The sequence below is a fragment of the Penicillium solitum genome (assembly GCF_028829755.1).
Source record: "Penicillium solitum strain IBT 25940 chromosome Unknown utg000001l_segment0_segment0, whole genome shotgun sequence".
Classification (NCBI taxonomy): domain Eukaryota; kingdom Fungi; phylum Ascomycota; class Eurotiomycetes; order Eurotiales; family Aspergillaceae; genus Penicillium; species Penicillium solitum.
Genome location: NW_027072121.1, coordinates 7143576 through 7157912, shown reverse-complemented (window position 1 = coordinate 7157912; position 14337 = coordinate 7143576). Strand labels below are relative to the sequence as shown.

Sequence of the window (14337 nt, the reverse complement as noted above, 5' to 3'; positions counted from 1 at the left end):
AAGGGGAAACAATAGATTCATCTCTTAAATATCATCGCAAACTTTGGCTTATATACAAGTTTACTTTTACAGTCTCTTCAGGACATCGTCCAACACCTGCTGAGTGGTAGCCTTTCCGCCCATATCGGGGGTAAGGAACTGAGCAGCATCCAGGTTACCGTCGACAGCGGCGTAGATCTGGGCAGCGGCCTTCTCCTCACCCAGGAACTCGAGCATGAGAGCAACACTGCGGATAGTAGCAATGGGGTTGGAGATACCCTGGCCCTCAATGTCAGGGGCACTGCCGTGGCAGGGCTCACCGATAGCGAAGCCATCACCGACATTAGCACTGGGGACGAGACCCAAGCTGCCAACGAGGGCAGCAGCACCGTCAGAGAGGATGTCACCGTAGAGGTTAGGGGCGACAATGACATCGTAGAACTCGGGCTGGCGGAAGAGCTTGTAGACCATGGAGTCGACGATCTGCTCCTCGACAAAGACGGAAGAGAACTTCTCAGCAGCAAGAGCGCGGCGAGCGGTCTCACGGAAGAGACCGTCAGTCTGGGAGAGCACGTTCGACTTGTGGGTGATGGTAACCATGGCCTGGTCACGGGTAGAGGTGGCGGGGGAAGCGGAGCGGATATTCTGGCGACGGAGCGCAATCTCACCGGCGATGTTGGAGATGCGGAACGAGGCGTGCTCGGAGATACGCTTGATGGCCTCGGCAACCTTGCCGTTGGGGCCCTCGATGGTGCGCTCTTCCTTCACGTACAGATCCTCGGTGTTCTCGCGGACGATGACCAAGTCAATGGGCTTGCCATTGCTGTTGCCAGCGGTGGTCTTAACAGGGCGAACGTTGGCGTACAGGTCGAGCTTCTTGCGGAGAGCGACAATGGGCGATGAGTAACCGGCGACCTTGGTGCTAGGGGAGCTTTGGGTTGGGAGCAATTGTCAGCCGGGATTGCGCATGCTAAAACAAGGACATTGTGGCTTACCTGACAGCGCCAAAGAGAGCACCGTCACACTCCTTCTTCAGGGTATCGACAGTCTTGTCGGGCAAAGCGGTTCCAGTCTTCTGGAAGGTCTCGTAGCCGGCATCGAGGTCGACGAAGCTGAACTTGAGGTTCAGGGACGAAGGGAGGGACTCAAGGATCCGACGGCCGGCCTACATTTCATCAAACACCATTCAGTCAGTGAATTGGCTCGTATATTAAATCGAGAGCTACCCACCGGGATGACCTCCCGTCCGATACCATCTCCGGGGATAAGACCTATAGGATTCCGGTTATGTCAGTCAATTGCCGACCCACGAGATCGCAAAACAAGGGCAATTGTACCAATGCGAAGTGTCCGAGCAGCAGCCATTTTGATAAACTTTTTTGAAGAGTTGCTTTCCTGAAATCGGCAATCGCCGTCATCGGAGCTTTCCATTTTGTGTACGGCATCGGATTATTGTTGGTCCGATGTACTAATCCCGGGGTCCGGAGAAGCGGCGACTCTACAGTATGTGTGTTGTTGTAGTTTACATTTCTATCTCAGGTCCTATGGAATACAGATGACGGAACAACATCAAAAAGTAATACGTGTGTGTTTTACTATTTGTTTCAAGAAGAAATGATACAGTCAGCCGGGAAACCATTCCAAGGCTGCGCATGGGTATGTATGCATGCTCGGACTACCCAAACGGGTCACTTCTCGCGAAATTGAATATGAACAACATTTGTGCGGTACCCTCACTCTTTTATGGCTTCGTCAAACTTTAAAATGCCCGTTCTCATCGTGCTGCTCAATATTTGCAGCCATTCAAATCTGCTGAGGAGCCATCCACGCTAAATGCCATAAGCGCTAAACCCAAATGGGTCACTTACCGCGATGTAGATCCACTGGCATCGAGTATACAAAGTCTTCGACAGAGATTGAACCCAATCCGCAGAGTAGATATTTAAAGCAGTCCAGATCGCAGTTTATTTCTCGTTATTGTATTCCATTCCATACTTCGCCATCACCCAAACCCTTTTGTCACAATGGCATTCAATCTTCTATCCCGTTCATCGGATTCGCCAATATCAACTGGGAAGCGCAATATTGCCATCGCAGAGATTGTTATATACTCCCTTATTCACATTGCGCAGTTTAGCACAAGATACATGCAAGAGTGGCGATACTGGCACCACAACAAGGACAAGGGTATCGGACGCTGTGTGTTCTATTCTTGGTGGAGTATGGTTGGTCTTTTGGCACAGAGTAAGTGGAAGACATTCCGACAAGTTAAAGATATGTCATTGAATCCTCCATAGTTCGCATCACGGGCTCGGCTCTGGTGCTTGCCAGCTCACACCCGGAGAAGCCAATGCTCATTTCTGAATCCATTTTGCAAAGCGTGGGCCTTTCGCCCCTCTTGTTTGAAGTCAGCTTGGTCTTATTGCGATGGTATGTTGAAGATTTCATGTCCTGTGATCTTGCTTTTTTTCTCCCAAAAACAAAAGAGATGCTAACGATGTTTCTCCAAATAGTGGACAATCCGGAGAAACTGGCCCTGGAGATTCGAAATGGACCAAGCCGACCCGATTTGCTTTGCATTTCTTCCGTTTCCCGATTTTCATCGCCATCATGCTAGCAGTGGTAGGCGGATGTATCAACATGGGCGCATTGGGGGAAGCTGGGTCTATTGTTCTTGTTGTCACATTCGCTTATGTGTGCGGTCTTGTTGGTTGGCTTGCGGTAAAATCGCGGTCAATTCTTCCAAAGTCGGGTCATCGTGCCGTACTTTTGACAGTGTTGACTCTTCCCTTTTTGCTGGTTCGGATCATTTATTTTCTGTTGTTGGAGTATGGACCTCCCAAGTTCAACCCAGCCACTGGTGATATCGGGATCTTAGTTGGAATGGGGCTTCTGATGGAGATCATCATTGTCGTCTTGCTTTTGGTGGCACGCGCTGTGGCTGAACCGGTTTGGCCATCAATCATTTCTAAGCGCATCGTATACGATGACTTGGAGTCGACACGGAATTGAGCTAGTTCACTTTAGACATTTCCGAGACTGGTGGTGAAATGGCGCAACGAAGTACTTTTTGGAGTGGGCTTTGACTCATAAATAATTTCATGCACTTTTCTTTGGATCACAAGACAGTGTGATAGTTCTCTGGTCGAGCGGCTGCGTAGATATTTGAAAATTGTTCAAGGCGATTCAAGATCCAAGATCTTGTCACCGGATCTGCAATTTCGAATGCCACCCGGAGAGGAAACCCCATTCGGTATGGACCCATTACCCCCACACTGTTGTATTCGACTGACTTGCAAATTTGATCTCTGAAATAGGTAACCATGGCTTCATGCTCACCGGGGTAGCCACAAGTCCTCAAAATTTCATGAATGAGTACCATGTAGGAATAGTAACTGCAGTAGATCGTTGCATAGCTCACATCTGTGTATGTGAGGATAATAGGATATAATTCATCCCCAGTTGAGGAGATAGTTTCGGTTGGCGGTGGTACGATTTGAGAAAATTGCTCATACCATATAACCAGATTAATCTGCATCTCAAGAGCTTTAGACTGGACCTCTGAGATTGTCTGTAGAGCTTCGGTACCGGTGGCGTCGACATTTCTCAAGCCATAGAGCTTATGTACAAGACTCGGAGCATATGTGAAATATGCAAAGAATAGTTCGATGCTGCTGTGTACTTCTGGGGATAGGTCTGATGTGTATTGCTGTCGCATCTTATCATGCCACTCATCGGAGGCTAAAAAGCACTCTTCCCCGGAAAACATTGAGTGCATCACCTATTCGAATATGAGCGTCCATTCCAAGTTGCAACTGATTTTATAATGCGTCTCGGAGATATTAATGGCAAGATTCCATGAATCAAACTTACAATTAGTCCTCGGGCAGCTTTGAGTAACGTTATATCAAGCTCAGTGTTGTACCTTTCTGGCCCTCGAATCCGTACCAACTGGCTGAGCCCTTTGGCGTGCTTCATCCACGACTCTGGGTTCTCGGTGTCTGTAAAAAGCTGCATATGATCAGTCACTGACATATGAATCACTTATGTGTGAAAAAGTCTTTACCTCATACATGCATAGCAATACTACCGCACAAAAAATATGAGACGATAGACTTTCAGCGGGGGTTTCCAGCGATTTCCGGAGCCCACGTAGAGCTTCCCCATAAGCTGATCGGGCGTACGACACCATTGGGGTATTTCTGGTAGTGCGCCCAAAATGATGTGCTGTGAAAGACCTTATGGTGGCATCCAATACTCGATTTTGGCCATAAATGGAGGGAAGAAATCCAAACCATCGGACCACAACATGTGTTGGGCTGGGGGTATATGGTTGAGAGAAATCGTCAATGAGAACACAAAGGTGTTGCATAATATTCATATCCACAGAAATAAGAGAGGATGGCTGGTCTCTCCGGGCCATAGTCTGGCAGATTGGCGCAAGATCAATCATAGGATTCGAGGCTGCACTCTTCGAACGTGCTCCGTCGTTTTTATCATTCTTTGGATTGGGTTGACGCCGATCCCGATATGGTTTCCCTGTAATAAACTTGAAGCCTCGGTCATATCCAGGGCAAGGTTGCCCATATTTGTCGCATTTGGCACACCCAGGAAGTCTTTGATCACACTGTGGTGTTATCAATATGGCGTGGGACTTTTTAACCGGACTTCATGTGAATAATCCACCCACCTTGACTCGGCGTTTAACGCACAGTGAGCAGCCATTGCTCCGAGGTACACCGACCATTATGAATCATCAGTTCATATTAATTCGAAGAAGCTAAGGAAGTGGGAGAAGCCTCGTATAGGAGGGTCTGGTACCGTCACGTGTTCCCGTCGGGCATGTCCCGAGGTCCTCTCATTGGCTGAAAGGGACAGTACAGTATACAGGTGGTTGCATGGACTGGTATAAAGTCCAAGGGTAATTGGCCTTTTTCCTTGAACTAAATTCAATATTATGTACCATCGATCTATCTTTATGCATACAATATGGGTATTTTTCAACATTAATTGTGAGACTTTATTTCTTGGCTATGCTATTATCTATCACCTTCATATAATTTCCTCTAGAGCCACAGGGTAAACCCCGCGTTGCGACACATGTCCTTTCTTTCTGATATATACCGAGCATATATGGATACTAAGCCATCCAATTTTCCTCAGTAGGGCCCAAATTGGGGGAAATTCTGGTTCGGATGGATCTGTGTTGATATTATGCCTCAGGCACACCATGCCCCTTAACTCGAGATCCACTTGTAATGTGTCCAGACACTATGTTTCAGACCTCATAGGGGGTTTCAGTACTCCATACGGTAAAATTAATCTAACCCCTCAAGGATGAAGTCACCTGTCACATAGAAATGAAAGCCCCTGAGACAGGGGAGTTCTGTATGGAGTACGGAGTACAACGTAAGGCGTTGGCCTATTGGATACGCTAGCCTTAACTAGCGCGTATGTATGTAATAGTTTCTGGATCGGCCCTTCTTCACACCTTGTGTCCTCTTGTCTCATACCAATTCCCTATCCGACTTTGACGCGTTGAAACTGAACCCTCCTGGGAACATGCAGTGGGATCTGCCTGTATCCGATTAGACGTCACAACAATCCCGTTTCGACCTGATTTCAGGAGCACCCCTGTGCTCTGCATACGCATTCCCAGCTTCCCCTCGATTGCATACACGCCCTTGTTCGATCGTCGTACCCTCAGCGATAATGTCCGATAGCAACCCCCATCACCCTGGGGTACGCAGCTTGTTAGCCAAGTTTGAAGGCCAAAGCCCCGTCGCCTCTCCCCCGCCTCGTGGGCGATCCCCAACAGCATCAGACTCGTCAGGAACAGTTCGGCAGCTGTCCAAGGTCCGGGCTAGCTTTATCACCGTGGACGGGGTCGTTCAGTCGAATCCTTCTTCGCCATTGAGGAAAACAAGTGGCCGCAGCGACAGTCCTGGAATGTTTGGACCGAAGATCAATTCTGGGGATGCGGAGTCCGGACGGCAGAGTACGATCTCCCCCACCCCGCTCAGTCGCCTAGACCACACACAGAACGCGACTCTGGGGCAGATAATGGCTGCGGGTCGACCGGAGGAAGTCAAGAGTGAACGAATTCGGACTAGCAAGGAGGAAGTCGCAACGCGCACTGAGACTCAATCTCGGTCGCGAAACACCCCACCAAAGCAGACAGAGGAGTCCACCTCCACAGATTCCAAGTCGACAAGCTCCGACACTCCCTCGCAAAAGTCAGATTCGTCAGTGGTGATCAAGAGGAAGCCTTCTTCCGTTGGATCCGCCCGCAGTGCGGCGAGCAAGTCCACACCAACTACTGCAGCTTCAACTGGAACGAAATCCGCTGCTCACAATACAAGCTCCAAGCCCACAGCTCGCGAAGTGGCCAAAGAGCGTGCCAACTCTCTGGTCCACAAACCCAGTCGCGTCTCACTGAATCCCAAGACAACAGCACGGCCAACCCGCGGCTCAGCAACGGCACAAGATACTTCAAAGGCACATGCTGCGGGTGTATCCAGCAAGCCAGGAATGAAGTCCCCACCGAGACCTACCCGTGTACCTGGCTCGGTAACTACATCAACCCACGCACCTGCTGCTAAGCTAGGAAGCGCTGGGGCTTCGAGCACTCGCACTACTACCAGTGCATCAACCCTCACAAGAAAACCTTCATCCCTCAAAAGCGCGACTGGAGTTCAGTCGCGTGCGACTACTCCTAGTACCAGTATTCGCCGACAATCTTCTCGCCCTTCGTTGCCCGCTCACGCAGCTAATGACACAAGCGCTAAGCCGGTCAACGAAGGCTTCCTTGCGAGAATGATGCGGCCTACTGCTAGCTCTGCGAGCAAGTCCCATCCCCAGGAGAAGACTGATGCAAAGCCTGTCACCAAGGCTGCCACTGTTTCCAAGGCCCCCAGGCCGTCAATTGGGAGGGTGCCAGATCGTGGCGTCCACCAGGCGAAGCCTAAGAGCACTGCACTTCGACCTCAGAGTCAGAAATCCCAGCCTCTGACCAAGCAGCCTGAGCCACAGAAAGATGGACATAAGTCTTCCCAAAATAAACAGGAAGGTGAGAAAGAGAACGTCGTGGGGCCTACATCAGTGGAACCCACTCCAGTTGCGGCTGTGGAACTGCCCGAAGTTGCTTCCAAGCCGGTCGAGGAGAGTGCTTCCCCTGCTCAGGTTGAGGAGTCCACTCCTGAAGTTGCTATCGCATCTGTTGAGCCAACCGAGAAGGCAATTGAAGTGCCTGGGCCGATCATCGAGGAGACAATGACCGAAAGCTCCTCCAACCCCGTCCCAGTCGAAGATGCTACTGAGGTGCCGGCTGAGCCTACCGATTCCAACGAAGCCCAGGCTAAGGTGGATGCTCCTGTCGACTCCCTTATTGAGCCCATCGCTGAGGATGCTGAGGATGCTGAGGAAGAGAAGGCTGCTGAGACCACTGCGACTGAAGAGACTGCCGCAGAGCCCGTGGCAATCACAACGGCTGATGATCAAGTGAAGGTCGATGAGAAGCAAGAGATCTTGATTCCCGAACCAGAGGTGCTCGAGACTCCTCAATCAACAGAGGCCCAGGACGTGGCTTCCGAAAAAGAAGATGCTGTGCCAGTGAAGGAGGTTATTGTCTCCGACACTTTGGCAGAGGAGAACCCCACAGAGGCCAAGTCCATTGAGGAGCCTACCCCTGATGCGCAGGCTGCAACTGAGGCCGAGTCGAGCAACGTCGCCATCGATATTGCCAGCCTAGCATTGAACTAGGCGCTCTACCTCAGAACTGCACTGCGTTTATCTGAAATGGATTTCGCTGGCCCATCTCCGCTTCTGGTAAAATTTGGAACATCATTTTAATCTTCTCTGATCATACTCTTCATTATTGTCTTCTATCTCACCAAGCGTGAGCTTCTTTCCATTTATCAAGGCTTACCCTCAACCTGTTCACCATCCATTCTTCCGTGTCTCTTTCTTACTCTATGCTAGCATTTTTACATCTATCAGTGTTTTGGGTTGTCTTATTATTCTTTGTTTATCTCTTGCATACTTTGTACCAATTTCGTGAGCATATTATTCTTAGCGCTTAGGGGCATTATCCAATTTAGCATCTTGGTTTATCAATATAGCGGGGCTAAAAGCTTTTATACTATCATTTCTCTGTTCGTATCTACTACGCACTTCATTTCTCATCAAACTGAGAGCTAAGGTATATGCTAGTCCTGATTCCCATCCTCATCGTACTTCTCAGCGGCCGAACTAGTAATAGCAAGCACTCAAGGTGATCATAACTAGCAGAGATCTCGGACGAGAAAGAAAGACGCAGAATCTCAAATTCCCACCCAAAAAAATCCGCTCAAAGTTTCCTCTCAAGCTTCTTCAGGAACCTATTCATACCACCTTCCAACCGCTCTGCTCTATCCTCCAATTTCCTCGGCCGCTGTCCAGGGTTCTTCATGGCCTTCTGTGCATATTTCTGATAGTGAGAGCTAGCCTCTACTTCAGTGGGTCTATACAGCTGGCTATGGATATCGTATTCAGAACCAGCACGCTGGTGTTGCTGTTGTTGTTGTTGTTGTTGTTGTTGCTGCTGCTGCTGCTGCTGCTGCTGCTGCTGCTGCTGCTGCGCCTGGGTCTGGGTCTGGTCATACGAGTAGTTCGAGAACCCGCCTACCGGCGCCGTCGTCCCAGCCTGATACTGAGGCGGCGACTGAGCCTGGGCAGCCCCATAGACCTGCTGGTCATATAGATGGGCATTCGGATCCTGCGGCGGCGGAGCGAAGGACATAGAACCTTGTCGGCTTGCGCTGTACTGTTGACCTCCCTGCCCGGCAAGGAATGACTGCGAGTACGAAGGGACAGGTGTTCCGGAGCTGTGCACCGAAGATCCAGTAGTGGAGAAAGAGTTTGTATGCTGCAGTCCTGCACTGGGCGGGGGGGAGGCAAATGTTGGCGGTGCTGCGACTGGAGGACCTGCGTATTGCAACCCTGGGGTTGAGAGGGGTGGGGATGCATATCCGCCCACGCCTCCTGCGCCCCCCATCATTTGGTGCGGGGGCGTATATGGCATACCGTTGTCGGCTGCCACTGCGGCTGCGAGACCGGTGCCACTCATTCCATCCTCTGGTGGTGGGGTCTTTTCGCGGTATTGGATTGGCTCCGGGGCAGCTGGGGCGGCTGGATTGTATGGGAGTGGGGCGAAGCTAGCTGGGTCTTTCTTTTCCTCGGCGGGAGTAGAACCAGCGCTTAATCTTTGGTCGACTGGAGGTCCGCTTGGAGGGGGTGGGGGGAAGCTGCTGGTTGGTGGGGGCGCCTGTGCCACTGGTGCCGCTGTGCTTGTGGGCTCAGATCGTGAGTTGCGTGTTTGACCATTCTGGTAGGCAGGGTCGGAGACTGCAACTGTCTCCAGTTGCTGGACTACAGAGCTCATGGTTTGCTGTTGTTGCGGAGCTGGCTCTCGGTCCGTCTCGACCTGGGCACTGGATAGAAGCCGGACGGCGGTGTCCAGAAAGTCGGTTGCATCTTCTTGGGTCCAGAAGTAGATATCCAATGTATGTAAGCGAGGGAAATTGCGGACTTCGTTGGGATCATCGCGTGGGTCGCCGTTAGGCAGACGCCACTCACGTTGAGGGGTATCATGTGCATATTGATGTTGGGGCGAGGCCGTGTGTGCATCAACCGTTAATGTACATAGTGTCGGGAATTGAGCTGAGTGTCGTATATGAACATTGCTCAAACCTCCACAGAATGCATCCTGCTCTGGAGATCCAGGATTATTGGCAATTTCTATGCGGGCCTTGTTCTGAAAGGCGTCATGGTAAATATAAACATAGGAGCCTTTATCAAAGCGGTGATGATATGGTGAAGGTCTTCGGGTTGGCTCTGTGAAGTAGTAGTGGATATCTGCAAAACTATTCCAGCTGTTAGACACAACCCAAGGACTGCTTCATATCGATCTGCGGGGAAGTCAGTTCAACTCACACAGTCACAAGGCGCTCTTCGCCCGCTGATGGTGGCATGTCTAACAATCCAGAGTACGGAATGCAAGTATACAACGGTGGCAGCGAGTAGAGGGGAAAAGAAAAAGAGAAACTTACGTTTATTATTTAAACCTTGGCCTGAGGGGTATTCAACCTGTGAAACGCCAGCATCAACCGCCATGCAAGTTGGGCGCTTAGAAGATGTAGATGTGATGTGATAGGACGGTACTAGGTACCTGGTCATCACACATCTCCGCTATGGACGAGAAAGTACCGGGTACCTGGACCAGACCGCGATCCGGAAATATATTTTATCCGAAAATTTCCAATCCCAAATCATCGCATCTTCAGTCGGCTGCAACACCTCCTGCCGTGTCTTTGCTTCCCCAGACAATTGCAGTCCATTGTGGTCCTTCTCGGTCTTCGCTTTAATCTATCCGGGATCCCTATCCTTCTTCCTCTTTCGAAATTGATCAATTCCACCACTCTCTTTCTTCTCCGAACCACCGCCGGTAGAGCTTAATTGCTGCCGCCGCGAAATCAAGATGTCTCTCGTCAACCTTTCCGCCGTCTGCTCCCACTTGAACAATGCTACCAAGGCCCGTCTTGCCCTCACCTCTATCCCTAACAGCAACCTCCACCTGAAGCTCTCCCTCGCTCTCCAAAACTCCGGCTACATCTCCTCCGTGGCCCGCGGAGGTCCGACTCCTCCTCCAGCCCATGGCATCCTCGGTTACCCTGCAGTCAACGATGAAGCCGAAGGCATTGAGCCAATAACGCGCGACAACGTCGCATCAAGGCGGCTGTGGCTGGGCCTGAAGTACTGGCAAAACGAGTCGGTCCTCGGCAAGATCAAGATGGTCAGCAAGCCCACCCGACGGGTCAACATTGATGTGGAGGGTCTGCGCCGAGTTGTGCGTGGTGAGGAATCCGGGTTTGTGGCCGGAATCCGCTCGCCGGGTGAGAGTCTGTACCTATCTACAGACCAAGGGATTCTAGAAGCTCGCGAGTGTGTTGAGAAAAAGCTTGGTGGGCTGGTTTTGTGCCGTGTGCTATAAGTCTGCGATTGTCCTCGCGGCTTATCTCTGATTTGGGGGAGCTACCCACCGGGGAGATTGTTTTCTCTTCTTGCATTTACTTTGGAGTTTGTTGGTTAGTCGCAGCGCTTTCTCTTTTCGAGATTAGTCTTTTTGTGGCTGTTGGGATAATACCTGGGTCAAGGATCTGTATATTAGATGTCTGCGTATCTCGCATTCTGTGCTCTGCTGGTGATTTTGCAGCTGTCCTCAATGTGACACAGTGTATAGATTATGACTTGAAATATTTCCGTACTCCCGTTCTACAATGTAGTAATATCACTTCTTGGGCTGATTTTATAGTTATCCTCATGTTTTATTTCCATACCACAAGTGCTGGGTGTATAGTGTAGGTAAATAGAACGGCGAATAGCCATGGCCAAGTCATCATGGGAATAGTCAGTCGATTATGCTTCCCATGTCCTTGACGGCATAATTCAGCAATCCAATTATGCGGGTAAAAGCATCGAACATGTCAATATCGAGTTCTAGCTCGGGGAGACTCAAGAATATTAAATTATATAATCATTTTACCGAGTCTCCCCGAGCTACATGGAGTTACCTGATTAGGAAGGAGGCACCTATTTTATATCACCTCTAGTCTTGTGTTCTCGATTAAGGGCCTTTATTTTCAGATCGCATTATTAGGGCTCTGTTGATTGAGGAAGTTTACGTATTCCAGTTTCTATTTAATGGTGTGGAAATGAGCTCAAGTGTTTGGTGTTTCGAGTCTCTCCGAACTACGAGCTAAAAATGTCTGTAGCCGCACCCAATCTTTCTGTTTGCTCCATACGTCTTCCAGGTCATATTTACGTTCTTCAATATCAATGGTCCTTCATCGCCTCATTTGTTCTTCGTCTTATCCTCTCGTGAAGACTTTGTTTCCCCCCTGAGCCATATCCAGTGATCGTGGGCATACAACCACAAAGCATGGCTGAACCTCAAAGCACTAAATGCGCGCGATCCAGTTCTATTGTTTATGTCGATACAACAGCACCACTACCTGAGGAAATATCTCAGCGCGTCCAGGAGCTCGATCTACAGAGTATCCCCAACATTCTCGCATACGCAGCGCGCATTCATCCGGACGTCATATACATGGTGGACCAGGCCATTCACGTCACCCGGGAAAGAGAGCAAAACTCTATCCTCAACTTCGACCAAGATTCGAGTGATGTCTGGAAATCGATTAACATCACACATCGCTACAAGCGCAGCCAAGCGCAGTCAAGCGCAGTACGACATATCGGACCTGGTGGCCGATGAGGTCCTCGATACCATCGAATCAATCACGGAGTATTGTGGCCAATTCGCAAACCCTCAGACACGTCTCAATGGGTTCTCCGCACTGCGCAAAATTGGCAAGACGATTGCACTGTCTACCAACGATACATTGGGCCGGGAAGTGCAGGAGCGATTCCAGTCCGGTGCCTCTCTTGTAGATGGGATGATGAAAATTATCAATTTTATGACACCGGTTGAAGTCCGGGTGATCATAGAGCATAAGTCGAATCCAAATGCATTGTGGTCAAAATTGCAGGAATTGGAAGAGCTGGCCCAGAATGAATGCATTCATCCTGGAATAGAAGAAGTGTTGAATCTATTGGATCCTGCTCGCGATGAGTATGAAGAAGAAATAGATGAAGATGAGGACGAGGATGATGTCCATTAAGCATGAGAGTCATTTTTGGCATTGAACTAGATCGTGGTTTGGTATCAAGAGTATAAGAACCAACTTCAAATCTGAATGAACTAAACAAAACTGTAACCATCTGAGATGTCCCGATGTGATGCAGTACTCTTTTATGTTGTAGGTAGTAATGTCGCACAGTTTTGTCTACCCGGTCCAACCTTCCTCCCCATCAGACCCTCCCCCATATTGTTTACACTCAATCAACTTCCACAATGGCCGACGCAGCAAGCAAAGTCCTCATATCTGGTGGCACTGGCTTTGTAGGCTCGGCCATAGTACGGGCTCTTGCAGAAAAACACCCAAACTTTGTCATCGCCGTCATCGACCAGAGTCCCCCACGATCCGAGCACATCCTACCAGAGAGAACTACGTGCATGCAGGTGGATATCACTTCAACTGAAGCATTGAGCAGAGCATTTGAGACTGTGAAACCAGACATCGTTGTCCACACTGCTGGAATCGTCCCAGATTTGGCCGAACGGTTCGGCCGCCGACTTGAGCAGGAGGTATGGAATATCAACTTTGAAGGCACACAGAATATGCTGGATGTATCCAAGCAGAGTGGGGTTAAAGTCTTCATATACACGAGTAGTTGCTGCGTGGTGATCGACGATACGCGTGTCGCTCATCCTAACATCAATGAAGAATGGCCATTGGCATTCAAGTCCACCATCTATGGAGAGTCCAAGGTTGGAACTACCACTCCCCATCAACAGAATTCTCGGAATTGACAGGAAATAAGCCACTGACACACTTTGCTAGGCTGCTGCAGAATCACTCGTTCTAAAGACCTCCAGCAGCAAAATGGTGATATGTGCCCTCCGACCATCGGTGCTCTGCGGACCAGGAGACTACCAGCTGGTACCATCTATTCACGCATGCATCGCCAAATATGAAACCCCTTTTTTTTATCGGAAATGGCTTCAGTTTGTGGGATATCACCCACGTTGAAAATGCCGCCGATGCTCACGTCCTGGCCATAGAGAATCTGCTATCATCCCGCACCGCTGCAGGCGAGGCCTTTTTCATTCAGAATAACGAACCTATCGTCTTCCGCGATTTTTGTTTGGCGATCTGGGCACATTTTGGGCACATTCCCCCTTTTGAAATGCATATCTCAAGGAGTCTGGCTTACTTCGCCAGACTGGCGTGTGAGACAGTCACCTGGTTGATGGGAACAACGACAACTCTGAGCCGTGGGAGTGTACAAGATGCATGTGCCACTCGGTATGCTAGTGGCAACAAAGCTAAGGGGATTCTGGGGTACGAGGCACGCATTGGTATCGAAGAAGCCGTCCGTTTGAGTTGCGAGGTAAGCAGATATCACAAGCGCGACTTTTTTTTTTTTTCTATTGCCGTACTCACCGAAGTAATCCAGTATTATGCTTCTCGTCTCGGGGTAAAATTACCCATTCTCAATGGTGGAAGCCGGCAAAAACTGTAACATGTCACGTCGATGGCAACCACATGGACTTCCCGGTTCCCTGGAAATACTCTGGTGGTTAAGATTCCCCGGTCTTGGGAAGCGCCTCTTAGCTTGAATGATTTCATCATATCTCCTATGACCACTCAGAGTGTTATTGATAACAATATTCCTAGGCAACCTCGATCTCGGAAG

At 49.7% G+C, this 14337-nt stretch overlaps 8 protein-coding genes across 8 annotated transcripts; 5 read left to right on the top strand and 3 right to left on the bottom strand.

The window, feature by feature from the left end:
- Positions 1 to 66: 66 nt before the first annotated feature.
- Positions 67 to 1344, bottom strand: lysB (homoisocitrate dehydrogenase lysB; the record flags this gene model as incomplete). The annotated part of the gene is made up of 4 exons (XM_065604343.1): positions 67 to 910; positions 975 to 1144; positions 1210 to 1250; positions 1317 to 1344. The coding sequence occupies 4 exons, from the start codon at positions 1342 to 1344 to the stop codon at positions 67 to 69; spliced, it is 1083 nt and encodes a 360-aa protein (XP_065462834.1).
- Positions 1345 to 2003: 659 nt separating this feature from the next.
- N7455_002728 (uncharacterized protein) lies at positions 2004 to 2991 on the top strand (the record flags this gene model as incomplete). The annotated part of the gene is made up of 3 exons (XM_040961832.2): positions 2004 to 2223; positions 2277 to 2409; positions 2493 to 2991. 3 exons carry the CDS (start codon positions 2004 to 2006, stop codon positions 2989 to 2991), a joined length of 852 nt encoding a protein of 283 aa, XP_040807712.2.
- Positions 2992 to 3097: 106 nt separating this feature from the next.
- N7455_002727 (Zn(II)2Cys6 transcription factor domain-containing protein) lies at positions 3098 to 4726 on the bottom strand (the record flags this gene model as incomplete). Its single annotated transcript, XM_040961827.2, has 4 exons — positions 3098 to 3760; positions 3853 to 3980; positions 4024 to 4633; positions 4670 to 4726. The coding sequence occupies 4 exons, from the start codon at positions 4724 to 4726 to the stop codon at positions 3098 to 3100; spliced, it is 1458 nt and encodes a 485-aa protein (XP_040807700.2).
- A 965-nt stretch (positions 4727 to 5691) lies between these two features.
- Positions 5692 to 7740, top strand: N7455_002726 (uncharacterized protein; the record flags this gene model as incomplete). Its single annotated transcript, XM_040961849.2, has 1 exon — positions 5692 to 7740. The coding sequence occupies one exon, from the start codon at positions 5692 to 5694 to the stop codon at positions 7738 to 7740; it is 2049 nt and encodes a 682-aa protein (XP_040807705.2).
- Positions 7741 to 8326: 586 nt separating this feature from the next.
- Positions 8327 to 10131, bottom strand: N7455_002725 (uncharacterized protein; the record flags this gene model as incomplete). The annotated part of the gene is made up of 3 exons (XM_040961835.2): positions 8327 to 9881; positions 9952 to 9991; positions 10068 to 10131. The coding sequence occupies 3 exons, from the start codon at positions 10129 to 10131 to the stop codon at positions 8327 to 8329; spliced, it is 1659 nt and encodes a 552-aa protein (XP_040807722.2).
- Positions 10132 to 10495: 364 nt separating this feature from the next.
- N7455_002724 (mitochondrial 37S ribosomal protein uS8m) lies at positions 10496 to 11008 on the top strand (the record flags this gene model as incomplete). The annotated part of the gene is made up of 1 exon (XM_040961843.2): positions 10496 to 11008. The coding sequence occupies one exon, from the start codon at positions 10496 to 10498 to the stop codon at positions 11006 to 11008; it is 513 nt and encodes a 170-aa protein (XP_040807717.1).
- A 948-nt stretch (positions 11009 to 11956) lies between these two features.
- N7455_002723 (uncharacterized protein) lies at positions 11957 to 12698 on the top strand (the record flags this gene model as incomplete). The annotated part of the gene is made up of 2 exons (XM_065604342.1): positions 11957 to 12197; positions 12244 to 12698. 2 exons carry the CDS (start codon positions 11957 to 11959, stop codon positions 12696 to 12698), a joined length of 696 nt encoding a protein of 231 aa, XP_065462833.1.
- A 233-nt stretch (positions 12699 to 12931) lies between these two features.
- N7455_002722 (uncharacterized protein) lies at positions 12932 to 14163 on the top strand (the record flags this gene model as incomplete). Its single annotated transcript, XM_065604341.1, has 4 exons — positions 12932 to 13408; positions 13482 to 13580; positions 13705 to 14031; positions 14098 to 14163. 4 exons carry the CDS (start codon positions 12932 to 12934, stop codon positions 14161 to 14163), a joined length of 969 nt encoding a protein of 322 aa, XP_065462832.1.
- Positions 14164 to 14337: the final 174 nt, after the last annotated feature.